Consider the following 19,674-nt stretch of genomic DNA (forward strand, 5'->3'; position numbering starts at 1 on the left):
GATCGTTTATCTCAAAGAACCATTCCAACAGAAATTGTGTTTTTGCTGTTTTTACACCTTGTTGCATTTTTCTCATTGTGGAGGACATTTATAAAGAAAATTAAGATTACAATTGTATTTCTGAGTATTTCTTTATTCAAATCATTGTGAATCAGGAGCAGACAAAAAGAATGCAGTTTAAACAAGCTTGTTGATTCTACGTACAAACTACAACAGGCATTCATTCAATCCATTCAATCATTTAATCAACCTTTGTATGTAAAGCAACACAAAGTGCATTCTGATGCATCTGTTTGCAGTCAAATAGATCCATGTAAGTCTTTGTTTTTTTCCTCATCTGAGCTGGCCGTGGCGCAGCGGTAGACCCCCTGCGGTCAAATTTCTGATGAACAACTGCCGCTCTACAAAAACTATGACTTAGAAAAACAATTTTTTTTTATTTGGCAAAAAATGGCATAATCACAATTAAAAGACCACTGGGAACACTTTACAATAGTTTAAAAGATGATGGGAGTGGGACTTTGAAGAAGATGTAAATCGTTTCTTAGGGAGGATCCAGTTAAGTAGATCTAGTTCATCTGAGAACAGAATGACTAAATCATGCACTTCTGTTAACTTCACATCTACTCCAAAATTGAGTCACCCTCTTTTCACATTTTGACATGATAATTCATTAATGTTTCACATTAGGGACAAGGGAAACAAGCAGATCATTGCTCTCTGTGTTACCTCAATGAAGGACCTCATGGAGAAAAGGTTGGCTAGCATGGTAGACAGGCCCTGGGCCAGACAACTCTGGGCAATGAAGCCTGCCTTCAGCTCTGCCAGGCAGATCGCATCATCTCCCTCCTTCCAGTTCCAGCTTGGAATGTTCAGCAGATGGGCCTTCGTCATGCAACAGAAACAAAAGTCCACGTACAAGAAGATAATTCAGTTTTTTGGCAAACGCATGTGATACAGCTTGAATGATATGAGTCATTCCACGTTCACATCGGGCATGCACGCATTAAAGGACACACGAAACACATCAGTCCAGTGTGAACACCAAAGACTTGGTGTCATATAATTCCAACCGGAAACAAGACGCTGTTATTAATTGGGTGACGGAGGCGATGTAAACATGCCCACTGATTAAAGAATGTCCTATTTTCTTTGTGTCAACCCAACGCAATGGGGACGCAATGCAATGAAAACAGACCACAACAAGGTTTACTCTCAACGTTATTTGTAAAAATAGCTTCAAATATACTTCCATAGAAAGTAGACTTTTTTGAGGAATGATATACATGGTCTCACTCAAACTCCTTTTTAAAAGAACATTTTTTTAAATCGCTGCATCATAAAGTATCAGTCTTACCTTATTATGATATTGTAGCATCTGTGTAATTATTCTGATCTTGGGGTGGTAGTTCTTGATTGAAATGACCCTTCAAACAAACAACCATTTACAATGAACAGAAGCAGGTCACTAGGTTGGGCACAATTGACAATAAAGGTTTAGATGACAGTGTACCTCATGATGTTGGAGGCGTCTTCAGCATCAGGATCTCCACAATATTTGTTGGCTAGAATTAAGCAAGCGTCTGCTGACTCGATCTATGAAGAAGCCAAAAGGCAAGGACTTGAAAGTTCAATGTTAGTATGTACAAACCATTTCCTGCAAATCTGTTCTCCCAAAAGAAGATGCAGCATAAAAACAACAGAAGTAGCTCTTGACCCTTCCTTTAATACACAAGACAACAAATTGATCTTGACCATTAGTGGTAGACTTTTTTGCCAACAGTACCTTCACTCGGGCGAGATCATGTGGGTTGAGAACAGATCCCTGATAGAACTCTACTTGGGTAAAATGGCGTTTGAACAAGGCTTCCAGCTCAAGATTAGGGGAAATACTAACATACAAAGAAAACAGGATAGGGCGGGGGTTAGTGCCTGTATGGATCAGCCCTACCCCTAATACTGTGAGAAGGAAAAGATTAACTTACTTATGGAGAAAAACAATTTCTACATTGACATCATCCCTGTCCTTGTGTAGGAAGTCTTTGAGGAAGTTGGAGACACTTTCCAGGGTAATATGACCACAGACCACAATATGCCTGGAAGAGGGGGAAGAAATCTTCTTGAGTGGGCAGCATAAATCACTGAAGACATTGGCAAGCCTTCCAAAAATAATCAGTCAAACCAAAGCACTCTAACATTTAACTATATTATGAATGCAAAACTCAATAGTATTGTCAAGAAATGTCTTCTAAAAGCAAACAAGTAAGTGAATTATATCTCTTTTGCCACAAAAGTGAATATTTTTCCTCTTATAATGAAAGTGGTTAAACTCTGAACGACAAGTGCAATCAAGCACTCAACTCTGAACCACTTTAGAAAATCTAAAATATAATTACACAGCCTACAGTGGTTGGACTGTCATCCATTCTCAGGATAAAAACTTTGCCCTCAGCCAAACCACGCTTTCGTGAGCAGAATGGATGTTGACAAAGACAAGTACATCAATGGACTTGTGCTTTTATACACAACTTTACTAAAAGTTTTCAAAATGATTTGAAGTCCTGTGGTTGACGAAAGCTCTGTGCAGAGTGTTTGACAGATCACTGGCAACACTCATGACTTTTTTCAAGCAAAAGAATCTTTTGGATGCTTGACAGAGCTGATTAGAGGCGATAGGGAAAAAGACGGTGGTTTGGAATGGTTTTGGGGTTAAGGTTGTGTCCCCATGTGACTTCACTGAATGAAGTTCATGTCTAAGGGTTGGTTTCAAACTGAATGATGAGACAAAACTCCCATTGGGCAGCCTCGATGGTCAACGTTTGAACCGTGAAACTTGTGGTGCTTCTCTAATTGCTATAGCCCAATGGGAGTGTCCAAGATCTAACAGCTAAAATTTCAGTTAATGCACCATGAGTCATACGTCGGTAATAAAGGATACATTTATGCAATACTTAGCAGATGGTAGCAATTTCATAGGTTGTGTTTTGACTCAATCCAACAAGCATTTAGCTTTTTTTCACATTTTAACCATAATAAAATGCTTTTTTAGCCCCTTTGATGTGTCTAATTGTGCTCAACAGTCTGAATTATGAAAGCCCAGTAATGTCTATAACTGCCTGTGTCACAGTTGAAATCAATTTATTTCTCCCACTATTTTTGGGAGTTTCAACATTTTTCCAAGAACAGAGGATCAGGAACAACAAGGCCTGGTTAAAAAAAAGTAACTACAGGGGGAAGAACCATAGCAGAAATTAGGCAAAACGTACAGGTAAAGTAAGCACAGGCTTCCTTTCACCTGATCAGTCAGGCTTATTTAAACAGGAGTTCTCTGAAAGGACTTGGCAGGCTGTAACTGACACAAGAATCTGATGTTTTAACAAAACAACAACTCATATCTAATGATACTAAAATATTAATTTATGGTGCTATACTGTGTGATGGCGGCATCAAACTGTGAGGATGATTTCTATAAAGTTTTTGCTACGGTCACATATTCAACTGCCACCTCACGATGAAGAGGCATTAGCAGAATCTTCAGGATTAGCTATTGCCGTCAGATTTTTTACATTTGTTGCCATGGTCATGCCTGCATAAGGTGGAAGGCAGTGAGGCGGTGATGATGCTTTTACAAAATCGGGCGACAGCAGGGCGGCCAAAGGGCGGTGGCAGCCGGTTGGCAGCAGGTCTGATTGAACAATGTGTACAGTAAATGTCTCTGGATGGCGGCCATCCAGATCACAACCCGCATGCTAGCCAGGGGGGGAGGGGTTATATAAAAAGCGGGCCATTAAGATTTTGAGCACACATTACAATCTTGTCAATTTACAAAACAGTTCATTTTTCTACCCAGAAGTAAAACGATTCGATTTCTGAGGCACCGGCTTTCTCTCCTTGTGGGTACCGCCCATTGCAAATTGCAAGGATAGATGTGCATATTGTGGATAAAAAAGGAAAGCGTTTCGCCGATCATCGCTAGTTCCACAAAGAAAGTGGGTGCGGGTGTGTTAGCCTGGGGGAGGTGCTGGCAGCGCAGACTCTTCCTAGAAGGGGTTGTCCCTATCTTTGTTACATCACAATTTGAGAACCTGCACGTTTTCATTGATTGAGAGGGGCTGGTGCTCAGAGAGCAGGTTTTTAGAGGAGCACTCAGAAATATGTGAATGCTTTAAAATACTGCTTTGGGGGTGTTCTTCGTGAGAAATGAAAATCTTTATTCCCTTAAAAACTCAAAATCTTGATTTTGCATGAAGTCAGCCTTTAAATGTGAATTTTTGCTATGCAATTGTTCATAGAATTACAACAGGGCATGAATGAATGCTTGACATATAATAAGCTCTTATTTGCCCTTGAGTAAAGAGAGCTGCCCTGCTGAAGTTAAATATCAAACGTGAAAACTTGTTAGCAAATCTTATTGAGTTGAATCCAAACTTTATTGTGGGATATTGAGAACCTCATACTACCCTACAGAGAGCTGTAAAGCAATCTGTGCGACGACCATGTGATTTTATCCACCACTTGATGTGCCAGGAGACAATTAAACCACTTTAGTTTTAAGTCGTAAGCAACTCAGCAGTGTGTCTTAAATTTATTTCTCCTATAATAAAAAAAAAAACATTTTGGAAATTTCTATCATAGAAATAAATAAGTTGCGGCACTTTTCTTCTTGATCCATTAACGTGCTTTCATACTCAAGCTCTGGTGAACACATTAGACTTTAAAAGCCAATTTCAAAAAGTGAACAGAAAATGATTTAAGACTGACCCCGTCTGGCAGGTTTAAAGGAAACAGATATTCATTGATGTTCAACTAGAATTATAGTCCAGTTCCCAGCGTTCAGCCCATATGGGCCATATGAACTGTGCAGATTTGAACTGAAGTAGACTTGGAAACGTGGTGTGATGGACAGATCAAGGTAATGGTGGTTTGTTGATGCTGCAGAACATAATAGGTTTCCCAAATGTTGCTTATGTCCTTTCAAGACAATATAACGAGCAGCCATGATTGCAGGATTGTTCAGAGCTAGAGTGGCTGTGAGGTATTTCTGGCTGATGAGCTGGGATGTCTGAAAAGCCAACAGTTCTTGGCAAAAGATGGTTCCAGTTATAAAAGAAGAAAAAAACTACTCTAACTTCCTATTTTGGTATCCAGACATCCATTTTACAATGATACAATACACAGATTGATAAGGAATAATAATAACATTGAGGGTTTACCATTGTGTCATTAATTTAAAACATAATTTGGGTTTTTTTATTATAAAGATTTATTTGACTTACAAATTCAAATTACCTTAAAAGACAAAATACATCTTTGGAAGTAAATCATTGGGTGCAATTTCATAGATTATTTTAAAAATAACACCAAAAACCAAAACACATTAACATCACTCATTTGATTAAAAAAATAAGAAAAACTCAAACACAATGGCTCAGAAACTGAAAGGAAAAGTGGCACACAGTCACAATCAATGCAAAGGGGGCATCAAAGCGCATGCAAACAAAACATGCATTCATGACACATCCCAGGACGTCTTTGGGGTCAATTCGACAAAACAAAAAAAGCCAAAAAGGAAAGCTCAAACACCAGCAACAGAAGTTACTCATTTACTACTGCTCTAATCCCTATATCAGTGAGAAAGACTTTTATTAGACTCCACAAATATTCAACTAATTTAGTTTTGTATTCTTTTTGAGAGAACTTTTACAGTTTTGAAGAAAAGTTTTCACTCTTTTACCGGTGTGTGTCTTTATTCTTGAGACGATGATTCTGGATCTACGTGTCCTAAAACGCGCTCAAAGACGCATGCCAAAGATCGGTGAGGTCTGAAATCCGTTTGCGTGTCAGCCCCTCTGCTAAAGTTGTGTCTAATGGAAACCATGGAGTCGTGATGGAAACCACAGGGCTTCGAGTTCAGCAGGCGCCAACAATAAAAAACACTTGTCGTTACTGTACATCAGCGTATACTGTACTGCGTGAGAGCTGTCATGGCTGCACGCTACACTGCACAGATTACCACTGTGTAAGCAACACCAGTCTGAAACAGAAATCCATTATGAGTCCAATGTGATTCCTTCTCACTTTCCCAAAGTCTTAAAGTCTGTTTAAATGACAGCAGCCCAGAGAAGCCTTTCAAAACAGCTCCTACTTTATCAATGCTGCTCTGTTTGGAAGCCATATTATCACTCAGTTACTTTAATATCATCATTTCATGTCCCCTTTACTTCTACTGTTGACAGGGATTCATTGGCAAGTCCTAAATCCATTTGACAAACTGGTTTTATTACAGCAGAATTCCTTTCGAGATAAATGTGCATTTGAGATGTTCTGAAAATTCTTGGACGTATTCAGAGCTCGTGCGTTTGGTCGGGATCTTCTGATTGATACCATATGTCTAACCAGAAGGAGAGTTGGAAAAGGGCGCAGATGGGGGAAAAAAATATAGTGTGTGGGAGAAACTATTCTTGGTTTTGACAAGGGCCTCTCTCAGCCTGGGCTGGGGTCACTGGCCAAACACAACATTTCATCAATCTTATTTAAATGACAGGCAAACATTACTGAAAAGAGGCACTTTTTTCTCCCATTCTACTGCTGATTCTCTAAACTGTGTCCAACTGAAACGAATAGGATGAGGATTGTAAATAAATGAAAAGGACGACAGCAGATAGTAGCAAATTCCAAGGATAAAGAAATTAAAAATAAAAATTTTAGACTTTACGACTGGAATAAACAGTGTGCTGAAAATCAGTAAGGTTTGAGCCATAAAGGGAGGACAAAAGCACTGCACAAGGATTGCGGTATTGTTGCACAAACCAAATAGTCACAGACACTTCACAAAGTATGAAGCCTCTGCTGCGGGAGGCCAATCACAATTACGTTTAAATACAAGGGGGCCTCTGAAGACCAACACCACACAAACACCGGACAAGCACCGAGAACCAAGCAAGCAAAGCAAGCCAAAAGCATTTGAGAGCCTCCAATGGGAGCGAGGCATCCAGCATTCAGGGTGTGGGAGCTGACTGAAGATCAGGGCCAGAGTAATGTCAAGCATTGATGATGCGATGTGCCAGCAGTGACAGAAAACAGGAGGATGACTTCTCCCATCAGGTTAGCAAACAATGAAAGAGCCACAAGGCCGCAGGTCAAAGAGAGCATGCGGAATATGATGCATAAAAAAGAAAAGAATAAGCCATGCAAAACAAAAAACAAAGAAAAAAAGTAACCAAAAAAGAAAGTAAATCCTGCAATGTTCATTGCAATTGATGATGCTAAAAAGACCACCAATGATAATGCACTTGCAGATATTTAAATCTCTATGTTTTGCAGGGAAATCCTTTTATAGACGGATAGTAGGGATTTCATGACTCTTTATTTTTAGATAGGATGCTGTTGGCAGGACTGTGTTATTGAGACACATTTGATAGCACTTCTACAAGTTAGTAGGCAAAACATCAGAAGTGTAGCAGTCATGAAAGCTCTATTTTCCAAATCAAATTGAAGCCAAACAGAGGCTGTGTCAAGGAGAACAAAAATAAAACAAACAGCACACAAATGAGTTCAGGAAAGCTTTGAATGAAGGATAGAGAGATGCAGATTAAGAAAAGGGTCAGACTTAGAAAGAAGATAGAAAACAGTGAGAGACAGAGTGAAAGGGACATGAATGTGTGTCCTAGTGGCCAAGGTCTCCAGTCACACAGTGTGACTTGACATAATGCACTTTTACTGCAACTAAACTCGACTTTACAGATCTAAAAACGTCACGTTAACTAACCCCCTGTGCCTATAAGCGTAAGGGGGAGCACTTGAGTCACACAACCACACCTTGTCTGGATTTCAACTTACTTTCTGCCTCGTGTCGAGTTATAACTCCCTCCGTATTTCTTCCGATTAAGGATGAGAGCAGCAATTTCTGGCACGTAGCGAGCAAACATGGCCTACATGCATGGAACAGAAAAAAGAAAAAGGCATGCAGAGAGGGTTCTACCGCACACAGAAAAACAGCAGAACCATCTGGAATACTTACTTTCTCCCATTTACCGCACTATAGGAACCACCATATTTCTTGCGGTTTCCTATTAACTCTATGATTTCAGGGACGTAGCTGGCAAACATGGCCTAAGGAGAAGATAGAAGACAGGAGAAGAGACTAAAAAAGAGACTACTAAGCCACAAAGTGGGTTCTGGGAGAGCTGGTCCATCATTCCAAATTGTTTTAGATAATTGAATTTTTGAGTTTTTTAGTAAAAACATCTCTTTTGTCATCTACAAAAGCCTTATAAACAAAAGAGATATCTAAATATACCAAAAGTTAATCTGGCATTTTGCAAAAAAGTAGCCCCAATTTTTTAAACCAAAATGGTGCAAACAGGTTTGGTTGCTGAGAGAAGAATTTTGTTCACAGCTGATGACTAAGTCATTCTGTGAAAGCACCCAAAGCCTTGCTGGTTGAGTCTGAAAAGCCAAGCGAGTATAATAACCTATGTGCCATGTTTTGTCCAACAAACACAGATGATCGGGCAGGTCGATGTGAATAGGCCCACCTGATGGTCCACAGCTGCAGAATACATCAAGACTCATTTGATGGGCTAGAAAATGAGCTGGATACATTTTGCAACGTTTTTACAGCCTCTTTTTAATCCACAGGATTGTAAATCGAACACAAAATGGTCTGGTAAAACATCATAGTTAAAGTCCCACTCTGATCATCTTTTAATCTGTTTTCAAAGCGTTCCCAACGCATTATGATTATACTGTTTTTTAACCTAGATCAATAAACCTGTGTTGTTTTCTAGGACTTAATTTCTGCAGAGCGGCAATAGTTAATTAGAAATTCACCTCTGAGTTGTTGGCAGAACTGTTGGCATAGAGTAAGCCTGCCCCTGCTTCCTGTCATCCATCTGCTTACACGCTCTCCCGCTAGCTTAAAGCCTAGCTCTATATGTCTAAGTATCAGAAAGAAGCGCAGCAGGGAGCTTATGGCTTGCTGTAGTAGCTTCTACATAACACCTACAAGATTTTTCCATTTGCTTCAGTTTTCCTTTGCTCCTGATTTACAAAAATAGGAATAAAGAAAGACTCAGAAATGCAATTTTTTTCCTGATCTTTCTTCTCGAAAAAGGAAATTTCTTCTCAAGGGACATCCTGGTAAAATAGAGGTGAAATAACTATCTGTCCTCCATCATCAGATAAACGCCACAAGGACATATTAAAAGACCAAAAACAATTTTCATCCGAGTGGGTCTTTAACAAGGAAAAGTGATGTTTTGAATAAAGTCTAAAACGAGAAAAAAGAAGTGAACATAATTTATTGAGAAAAACATTTAATACAATGTCTTTGTAATCTTGAAAACATCTATAGTGTAATCATCATTTAGAAACGATAATTTCCTGAAGCCTCCAGAACTCCCATCAGCGGAAAAGGCCATTGTATGAATCCAGTCCAGCTCGGACTGATGGGAACACAGGTACAGAACAGTCACTGTGATTTGGCTTCATCTTTTAGCATTTATAAGACGATGCGGAAAAAAATGAATAAAAACAGTCACAACGTAAGTGTGTGTTTATATATATATATATATGGCAGCCTGACAGTATGCTAGATCAGAGGAAGGTGAAAGGGAAGGAGTGGGAGGCTGTCGTTGCCATGGTAACAGTCAGGCTGGCCTAAACCGTATCTCCCTGCCCCTGTGTTTGTTGGAAGTGTGGGAGGAGACACAGAAGGAGGGGTGTCCTGAAACCGCAACTGCTATTAAGAGAACGACCACAACATTATGAGGCAAAAATATATGCTCTAATTAAACAGTTAAAGAAAGGACACACAAGTGGGAGGAAAGGAAGGACCACGAGGACCTGGAACTACAGGTAGACAAGATACATAAGGCTTAGCAGAAGGCTAGGGCTACACAGTAAACAGGAACTAACAGGTTCAACTTTGAACATTTTTAAAATAATTATGATATCATATTTCACTGAAATAACATTTTTAAATTCTGGGTTTTTTTTACGTCTTCCACAGTTTTAGACATTTTTTTTAATGGGGACAGACATAGGACCTCAGGATGGGGGTGGGTAAGGGGTGGGGGGCAACAGGTACGAAGGGAAAAGAAAAGTCTGGTTTTACCAAACCACCGAGGATGAAGAAGACCATGAAGAGACGACCCAAGGTGGTTTTTGCATAGACATCCCCATAGCCCACTGTGGACATAGTCACCATCAGCAAGTACACACATTCCCAATAGGATAGCGACTGGGAATTTTGGAAGTTTTCCCAAGGGTCCCCTGAGTTTTCCACCTAGAACAAAAAAAAAGGAGTGATGACTAAAATGTGGAGATATTTAAAACTTTTAAAATAGAGCAACTTAGTACATTTGACAAAATGCAGTAACTAGTTTTATTGCATTTATTATCCTTTTTACACAACATAGGAAGGTCTTTTATTCTCTATATGTTGATCCTTGACTACCATCTAGTGGTGAGATGATGTGGTTAAGTTGCAAAGAGGCTGCAGTATAAATAAACGTAATAAATCTATTTATTTTAAACTTGAATTTTTTTTAATGCATTTGCCTTGATTAAAAAACATTTTTTACTATTAAAATTTTAAAAAACGACCTCTTATAATTTTTTTGTATTGGTTTCCTCTTATAATATCTAAACGTTTAAAAAGTGAAAAAGTAAAGGTTCATTAGGCATGCCTAAAAATTAAAGAACTCATTCAATTTTCCTTTATGACTGTAATCTAAACAATGAAGGCCTCAATTCACTTATCCAAGTGTATAGCAGGATCACATTGTGGGGGCAAAAAAAATATTAGTGAGTAGCAGTAATATTTTGGACCGGTGTTTCTGAACAACCTTTTTTTCCTCAAGAATGTATATATATTTTTGAGACAATTAGATGCACACCCTATATATATTTACATATTAATCCATTCCCAAACTATACAACCTGATTTGAAATACATCATTGGTGTACATTGGAGCAATGTTTTAATACATTCATGTCATTTCCTGAGTCTTTTTTTTTTTTGTTCAAGTGTTGAACTTTTTTGACTGCAAAAGAAAAAAAAAATTTATTAACAACAACAAAACTTAAAGAAAAACTTTTTTTTTATATTTTTCTTTTTTCTAGAGAAAATACTTTTTTTTTTCATTTTCTGTAGTCAGTCAGCGAAATTTCCTTGAAAGGCTGCACTTATGTCAAGGTTAAGATGCAGACAAAAAATTAAAAGACTATTTCTAGAATCTAAATTTTAATCTGCTAATTATTCATTAAAAATCTCAATTCGGACCAGACCAGTGACCATCAAACAGGTGGATGCACCAGGGAATCATCTAGTTTGTGGCTCAGTAACTTGTTGACCTCTGCTGAACCTCTGTGATTCACTCACCAAATGTATGAATCCAGCAGCTGTGAGCCATGTGCTTATGAAGATGGAACACAAGTTCACCAGCTTGATAGAATTGCTGGTTAAAAGAGGAGGAATCAGAAAACACAAACATTGACGCACTGTAATTTTACATTTCAGAAAGTCACCTTTACATAGTTGAAACATTTTTGGGGTTGATTTATTCTATGTTAAACATTAATGTAAGCAATTAGTCCGTATTGTATGTGGAATCCCCACAGAAGGCTTATTCTTACCTTGTTTTCAAGATATTTAAGAATTGTAATATTTCTGAGAACTGAATCAGCCGCAGCGCTCTCAGGAACCTTAAACCTGCGTAGAAACAGAGAGAAAAAAGCATAAAAAGAGTTGCATTAGCATGAAATGCACTGCTGAGACAGAAAAACCTTTGATGAAAACAAATGTTATATCTACAACATGTTTATTTATGAAAGGGGCAATGCATATTAACCAACATTTAAAATAAAAATTAAATATGCCAGATTTTAGCTGCAGGATAATTTCTTTGTGCAGTCACCTGGCAGCTTGATGGAACTGAAGAAAGAAAACAGATTTCAAGGAGAATAAACTATGCATAAGAACATAAAATACAAATACTAACAGTATAAAACTGACCAAATATTTTAAAATCAGTATCTGTTAAGTAATAAAATGCTTTGAATCCTGTTCACATGTGATTACACATTTGAGATTTCTGAAGCAACAGTTTCAATTGTTTTTTTCAAGGTGACAAAACTTGTACTTGTTTTATTTTAATGGGTATGCTGTTGCAGAAAGCTGAACCCTTGTAAGACAGAATGTTTTGCATGAAAGAACGGGATTACAGTGGCTGGAGTTCCTGTTAAAAAACCTGCAAGAAGGTTCCTGTTTAATGAATTCATTTAATGGCAGACGGGCTAAACCATGAAAGACCTTAAATACCATACAAGCTGATTTAAAATGTTCAAAACTCAAGAGTTTTGAACATTTGATGTGACAGGGATGCTGAGAACAGGGTTTTCCTCTCCAAAGCTCCACATACCATAAAATGTGACCAGATTACTAAATTAGTGTTGTTTTAATGTATTTCAGGAAAATACAGCACTTTACAATGGCAGTATAACTAGTGGAGGGTGCTACTACATTGCAAATCATAATTTTACATTCAGACAATTTACTAGGAGCATTATGTAAACCGCCCTTTTGTCTAAATCTCCTAGCAGGGATTACGGAACAATGTGAGATCCATCCCAATGTAATTTTATATAACCTGTCTGATCCAGAACAACGCCCCCCCAACACCCCACAAAAAGAATAAAAACAACATGCAATGAAATACTTTTTGCCAGCATTACAATTTATTGGACAAAAGCAATTTAAGCAACAATATTGTTTGATAAAGGAAGTAGACTTTATTATTCAAAAGGTTGAAAAATTGAGTTTACCATGAAAAAAAAATGAATGAAATTATCTTTATGCCTGATTTTTAATCTTGATTTACTGATATTTGACAGAATTAATTTAAGATTTGGCCACATTCGGGTGTACCACCGACTTTGAACCACTAAATATTTGTCTGTTAAACCATTCTGAATACAGAACCTGGTATGTGTAATTGTAAATATTTTACTTTAAAAAAGGTGTAGTGTGTGTGGTGGTGTGTTTGAGTCAGTGATGTGTGAGGAATTCTTAATGATATCAGAGTAGTGTAACAAACCATGTCTTTCCTAAATTTTATCAGGTCATCTGACTGCAAATCCAGATAATCCACACACCAACACTAATGCTCTTACCCCAGTTGGAGAGGAAGCGTAAACAGGCCCAAACTGAATGATAAAATCCAGTTTGTCTTCCCTTTTCCTCTTGGCCATGATGACCCTGCCTTATCCTATATCCATTCTGAAAAAGATCGCCACAGGATTTTTTTCGTCTCCATGTCTCATGGAGGGATTCTAAATTAACTTCACAGTGTGTTCGACGGTAGACAAGCAGCTTTGGAGGAATCATTGTAGCGACTGAATCCTATTAAGGTTTTCCTTTAAAGTCCAATATGATACAATTTCCCCCAAAAAAATGTTTCAATTTTAAAAAGTACATGAAAGATGTAGAAAAGAATTTGAAAAATAAACTATTCCTTGGAAAAAATGTTAAAAATCTAAGCGATAATGACTGCTAAAGACCTAAAAGCTTCCAAACGCAGCTTGAACGTGCATTTTTTTGTCTCCGTCCTGTCAGATAATGTCTCTGCGACAGAAATGTCAGCCCTGATATGAGGGCTTTTTCCTTTTTTCATTTTTGTTACAGTGCCTTTAATCCCCACAACACAAGCAGATTTACCTTTCTCCTGCTCCTGTCAGTGCATAAGTGCTAAACCTTTGGAAGCAACAAACAGCTGTGCACAACATCATTTTTTAAAAAAGGTCTGTCGTCTGCGAGGGATTAGCAGAGATGAAAATAATGCACAGAAAAAAAAATTGATTTGGTTTTAAAATGAGGAACTAGCCCTGCATTGTGACAGTTCTGTCCGATGCATTTGAAAGGAAATTAGTTCTGGCAGAAACAGAAATTCTTTCAGTATTTAAATAAATAAATAGAAAATCTTATGCAATGTCTTCAATTTAATTTCTTCTAGAGATTTACTGACAATGGAACTGCAGCCTCAAGCCTGGACCCATGTGACCAATTTGACCCTCACGACTGGATATTATCATTTGGTCTCACACCATCTTCTGAAAAAGCCCAGTTTAGATCCTAGCAACTTGGCCAACTATAGACCAATATCAAACCTCCCCTGTATTTAAAAAATCCTAGAAAGAGTTGCAGTTAAGCAGCTTTACCGCCACCTATAGGACAATAGCCACTTTGAAGATTTTCAGTCAGGGTTTAGACCTCACCACAGCACGGAAACTGCACTAGTTAGAGTTTCCAATGACTTATTATTGGCCTCCGAAAAGGGAGTACTTTCTATTCTGGTCCTGTTAGACCTCAGTGCAGCCTTTGACACTATCGACCACAGTATTTTATTCCAAAGATTAGAGCATGACATCGGGATCAGAGGATCTGCCCTCCAGTGGTTTAAATCCTATTTATCCGATAGGTACCAGTTTGTTAGTGTAAATGGACATTCCTCTCATTGCACTCGAGTTAGGTACGGAGTCCCACAGCGCTCAGTTCTAGGACCAATCCTGTTTATGCTTTATATGCTACCCCTAGGAAACATAATCAGGAAACACAGCATTAATTTTCACTGTTATGCGGATGATACACAGTTGTATTTATCTATTAAGCCTGACCAACTGAATGCCTGCATCAGAGACATCAATACCTGGATGACAATTAATTACCTCCTCTTGAACCCAGAAAAAACTGAGTTTATTATACTAGGTCCTAAAAACCTCAGAGATGCTCTGTTTGCTCAGATAGTCTACCTGGATGGTGTAAGTATAGCCCCCAATTCCACAGTTAGAAACCTAGGGGTTCTATTTGACCAAGATTTATCATTTAAGGCTCACATATCTCAGGCGTGCAAAACTGATTTTTTTCAACTGCAGAATATAGCTAATATAAGAAAGATACTCTCTAAAAATGATGCTGAAAAACTCATCCATGCATTTGTTACGTTAAGACTGGATTACTGTAACTCTTTGTTAGCAGCGTATCCCAAAAGTTCTTTAAGAAGTCTCCAGCTTGTTCAGAATGCAGCAGCTAGATTGTTAGAGATCACATCACTCCTGTGTTAGTTTCACTTCACTGGCTCCCAGTTGATTCTAGAATCAAGTTTAAAATCCTCCTGTTAACCTACAAGGCCTTACATGGTATAACCCCATCCTATTTCAAAGACCTCATAGTGCCTTACCATCCAAACAGAACACTGCTTGTGGTTCCTAGAATTAGTAAAAGTACAGTTGGAGGTAGAGCCTTTAGCCACCAAGCCCCCGTTTTATGGAATGAGCTCCCAGCTCATGTAAGAGAGGCAGACAGTTTCTACATTCAAAGTTAGGCTTAAAACATTCCTTTTTGGACAGGCTTATTGTTAGACTAGTTGGTGTTAAGAGAATATTTACCTTACTGTTAATTTTTTTTTAATTAAACTTAGCAATAATAATAAAGTTGTTATTAGGCTGCTAGAAGTTTGAAGCCGTGGAAACTATGGTGCACTGGGGTTCTGTCCACTTTTCTCATCTACTTCTACTCTCCTTCTCTTCTCTATTCTTGATCATTACTTATCATTTAGTTCTCCATGCCTCTGTTTGGTGCAGTACAATTCATGTACTGTCCCTCTTTCCCACTCCCCCTGGAATGACCGTGTCCCTCGTCTCTGGCTTGCCTTTACTACTTCTCTTAGATAAGTTAATTCTTCTCTAAGAGTTCTGGGACATCGCCTGTCCATCCTGGGGGAGGATCCCTCCTTCATGTGGGCACCCCTGAGGTGTCTTAGTTTTTTCCGGATTCCGTTTTTTTAGGAGTTTTTTAGGAGCTATATAAATAAAATTGAATTGAATTGAATCGGCCTTCTCAGGAAGAAAACGTCAACTTTTTTTAAAGGTGAAAAATCTGGGCATTCACGAAATGAGCACGAAATGAGCAATTAGATCTCTTTAATTGACAAAAAAAAAATCCTGATTGTAACAGAGCCTTTCAAGAAAATAATTCTTAATAATCCGGGGGGGGGGGGGGGGGGGGGTCTTTCTAGAAATTGAAATTACATTTTACCTTTAAAAATAAAAAAATCTGAAATCATTTGTTGCCTTCCAGTGGATTAGTCCGGAGGTTTTTAATCTTACAAGGACTGGTTGAAAAATCATAATGTGATGAAAACGTTTTATTTTGGAGAACAGATAGGTTCAACTCTTTATTCCTATGTTCATATTTTTTAACTTTGCTGCTTCACAAAATAAACAAACAAACAAAAAAATTCAAGTTCATTTTTAAAAACCCAGATTGAATCTACTCTTGGGTTCTCCAGGGTTGAATATCTTTGTGGATATAAATTATTTTGTTATGATTCAATCCTAATATAGTTAAATCATTGCTTGTTTATGAGAACTGGACTGAGTGTCTCTTTTTCCTGGCATTCATAAGCCAAAATACCATATTACTCAGTCATTATAATTGACAGAATACCGTAATCATTCTTGCTCTGCTGCCTTTTCTTAACATGTTCTTGCTAATTCTACCTTTTTTCATGATATATTGTCTGTTGTGCAAGTTCTTCAAGTCAACTAGCCAATCAGACATCTCAATAAAAGTATGTGGTATCACATTCAAAACATTTGATAGATTTTGTGTGGGGTGGACGTCCAACAAGCTCACTCCTGATTGGGGAGTGTGGTTCTCAAAAGTATTCTCGGCCAACTCGGACCAATCACTGCTAACTGATGTCTTCTGACTCCAACGTGGCGGCGCCCCGTGTTGCCAAAAAAGGGCAACTGAATTGACTTCATATCACTGGAGCTGGACGTAAGATGTTTTCTATGGGTGACGTCACACTCACTCTGTCCAGTTCTCAGATACAGTCAATGAGTAAAATGCAGTCAGTAGGATGTTGTCACTGAAGGCTATCAACAGAAAGTAGGTCAAGCTGTAAATTTATTGGATATTTTTCCAATTAATTCATTAAATAGTTGTTCTTCCTGAGCAGAAATTCAGCTATAACATGTGTTCTGAAGCTTATCCTCTCCAAAATAAATAGAATAAAAAAAACATGCGTGGTCATTTCTGTGAGTATGGAGAAAAACACAAAGAGATGATCTTCCTTTGGACGCGTGTAACACTTGCCAAAGCTTCTCCCATGCACGTGTCAGCTCAGCTGATCCTCATTCAAAAAGGCTTCCATCATCTGATCCCACTCTGGTCTCATTGAGGTTTTTCATGCCCTCGCTGTCACATGTTCTGTACACTGGGACCTTTTATCAATCAGCTGTCTGTGGTGGCTCATCTGGGATATAACTGGCAGTCAACCCATCCAGGATTAGATTAAACGCCGTTACATTGCACTTTAGCATGCACGCTAGTGTACAGGCCACTGGTTCTTCCTGCTCATTCATGCAGGACAAAAGGCACACACATATCAATTTAACACTAACTACACATTTTTGCTCTGTTAATATTTTAACCATTTTAACACAATAAAATAAAATTCAAATTCCAGAAAAATGCTCTCCCCTCCCCTGCGTGTTTCTTGTCAGTGGTTAATGACCAACATAAGGCACACACACTTATGGCTGTCGGGTCCTGTAAGCCTTTTTCTACAGGAAAACAGGGTTTGATAACTGCACACTAGTGCACCACTAGGAGGCAGTAGCAGGTTAAAAGAAAGAGCCACAAAGATGTCCTTTACCCCACTGTTCAGCACTAGATCAGCAACCCAAACAGATCACCAGCAGATTTTAAAACAACTTTTTGTATATGTTGTTTGGTAAAGCCTGATTATAATTGCACTGCAGCATGTGTGGAAATGACATCACGGATGTGAAAGGCTCTATGGCATCGAACTGCTCCTTCTTTCACTCAGCTAGAACTCTATAGAAAAGCTCAAGTAGTTCAACAGCATTACTTCCTTTTTTCCCACTCAAGAACTCTTCATGTACATTAGCCACACATCATTCTGATCCACTTAATCAATGCCTAATTCCCAGAGGCGGGGAGAACATGAGCTGAATTACACACGGGGTGCACTTGCTTGAAAGCCCAGAGGAGAAAGATTCTACCACACAACACAGATGAAACCTCCATTAGTGGCCTTTTTGTTAAAACACCTCCACAGGATCTCAGTGGTCACCTTGTGTAGTTCTGCACATCTTAGGTTGAAACTGAGGGCATGGTGATGGTTTTTTAAATAATTTTTGCAGGGAATGGAAAGAGAACATGAACTATTTCATTCCATAAGGATCATTTTTAACAGCCACCAGTCCTTCAATCCATCTGTGTATAAAGCCTGCTGAGGAGCCATAATGAAATGGCACTAGTCATATATTGGTCTTCTGAGTCTTTCCATCTTCAAAGAAGTACTTGGGAAGGAAGTAAAAATGTCATTAATTTATGAGAGAATCACAGATTTTAATTTGAAAGAAAAGTTAGATGTGAGGTTATAGCTTCCTCCTCTCACGCCGTGTAATTGTGAATATTTTCCAGGCCCACCATGGCTCAATTGCCGTGTTATTTCAGGATGGAGGCAGCTCATTAGGATTCTTGTCCTTGACAGGGCCTGAATACCCACCGACACTTTCGGCAGACCATTGGCATTCTGAAAGCTATCACCAGCTTGTTAGGGTACACCACATCCCACTGCAAATCTACACACTGTTAATTTTATAACGCAGGCTTTACAGCACTTAGCCTTTAACATGTGGACGGGAACACGACCAGATAACATGAGCTTAAGCAAAATCAGTGGGAGTTTTAGTCACCTGTCCACTATATTTATGGAAGAAAAAAAACATATTTTTTCAGATACAGTAGATCAGAAAAAAATGTTTCTGATCTATTTGAAATTACCAGGATTAAAATAATTGGAAAATTGAAAAACGCATGTATTAATAAACACACTAAAAATTATTTTTATGTGCTGTTATGAGCTGGTGGTTACACTACAAGATACAGCCTGACAATCATTCTAAAAATGAAAAGCTCTTGTTTTAAACCAACATTTTTTTTAATTTGAAAAAGAAAAGGTATTACAAAAGTTAATTAATTTTCCAATATTTTTTAACTGCCATAACTCTGGTAGAAGTTCTCTAAAAACATAAATTAATACATACGCAGTAATTATGTATATATAATAATTAAAATGCTGGCATAAGAGTGCCAGCATTTTAGTGATCAGCTTTCTCACATATCTTGTAAAAATATGATGTATTTCACACAATGTCCCAGTTTAATGCTTTAACTTTATCTACATTTCATGCAAAATTTCACCAGATTATCACCTAGCAGCCAGACCACTATTTCGTATTCTTTCATCACCCTCATGAAGACCCGAACACCAGATAAGTTGGGAACATGTTACATCATAAATACCAGTAGCCCATTATTTGACTCCCCCGTGTCTTATTCATTGCAGTTCCTCACAACGTAAGCAAAAGAGGTTGCTTCTACAGTAGAAAATATTGACGGCTTGTCTCAGTACCAGTGATTATATTGTACATATGCACAGTAGACTGAAAGTCATGTATGCATACTTTTTTAAATTATGCCTATGAATACATTTGAAATGGTAATAAAGGAATAGAGAAATGCTTGCACAAAGGAAAACAAGCAGATTCACTTTGATACCTTCAAATGATACATGT

At 38.1% G+C, this 19,674-nt stretch overlaps 1 protein-coding gene across 29 annotated transcripts in view; it reads right to left on the reverse strand.

Annotated features, from left to right (window-relative positions):
- Window positions 1-19,674, reverse strand: part of kcnma1a (potassium large conductance calcium-activated channel, subfamily M, alpha member 1a) — a 155,872-nt gene that overhangs the window by 50,494 nt on the left and 85,704 nt on the right. For 24 of the 29 annotated variants that reach the window (XM_078931833.1, XM_078931852.1, XM_020709539.3 and 21 more), the window contains 9 exons: window positions 11,641-11,716; window positions 11,387-11,462; window positions 10,118-10,288; window positions 8,021-8,112; window positions 1,986-2,096; window positions 1,787-1,892; window positions 1,514-1,596; window positions 1,358-1,427; window positions 730-885 (listed from right to left, as the gene is read on the reverse strand). In XM_078931833.1, the coding sequence (XP_078787959.1) occupies window positions 730-885; window positions 1,358-1,427; window positions 1,514-1,596; window positions 1,787-1,892; window positions 1,986-2,096; window positions 8,021-8,112; window positions 10,118-10,288; window positions 11,387-11,462; window positions 11,641-11,716 (941 nt within the window). Of the gene's footprint in view, window positions 1-729; window positions 886-1,357; window positions 1,428-1,513; window positions 1,597-1,786; window positions 1,893-1,985; window positions 2,097-7,839; window positions 7,932-8,020; window positions 8,113-10,117; window positions 10,289-11,386; window positions 11,463-11,640; window positions 11,717-19,674 lie in introns of all 29 variants that reach the window. The other 5 variants (XM_020709540.3, XM_020709536.3, XM_078931836.1 and 2 more) reach the window with 1 other exon arrangement.

This window comes from Oryzias latipes, chromosome 15 (assembly GCF_053564925.1).
Source record: "Oryzias latipes strain Hd-rR chromosome 15, Olatipes_Hd-rR_3.1".
Taxonomy (NCBI): domain Eukaryota; kingdom Metazoa; phylum Chordata; class Actinopteri; order Beloniformes; family Adrianichthyidae; genus Oryzias; species Oryzias latipes.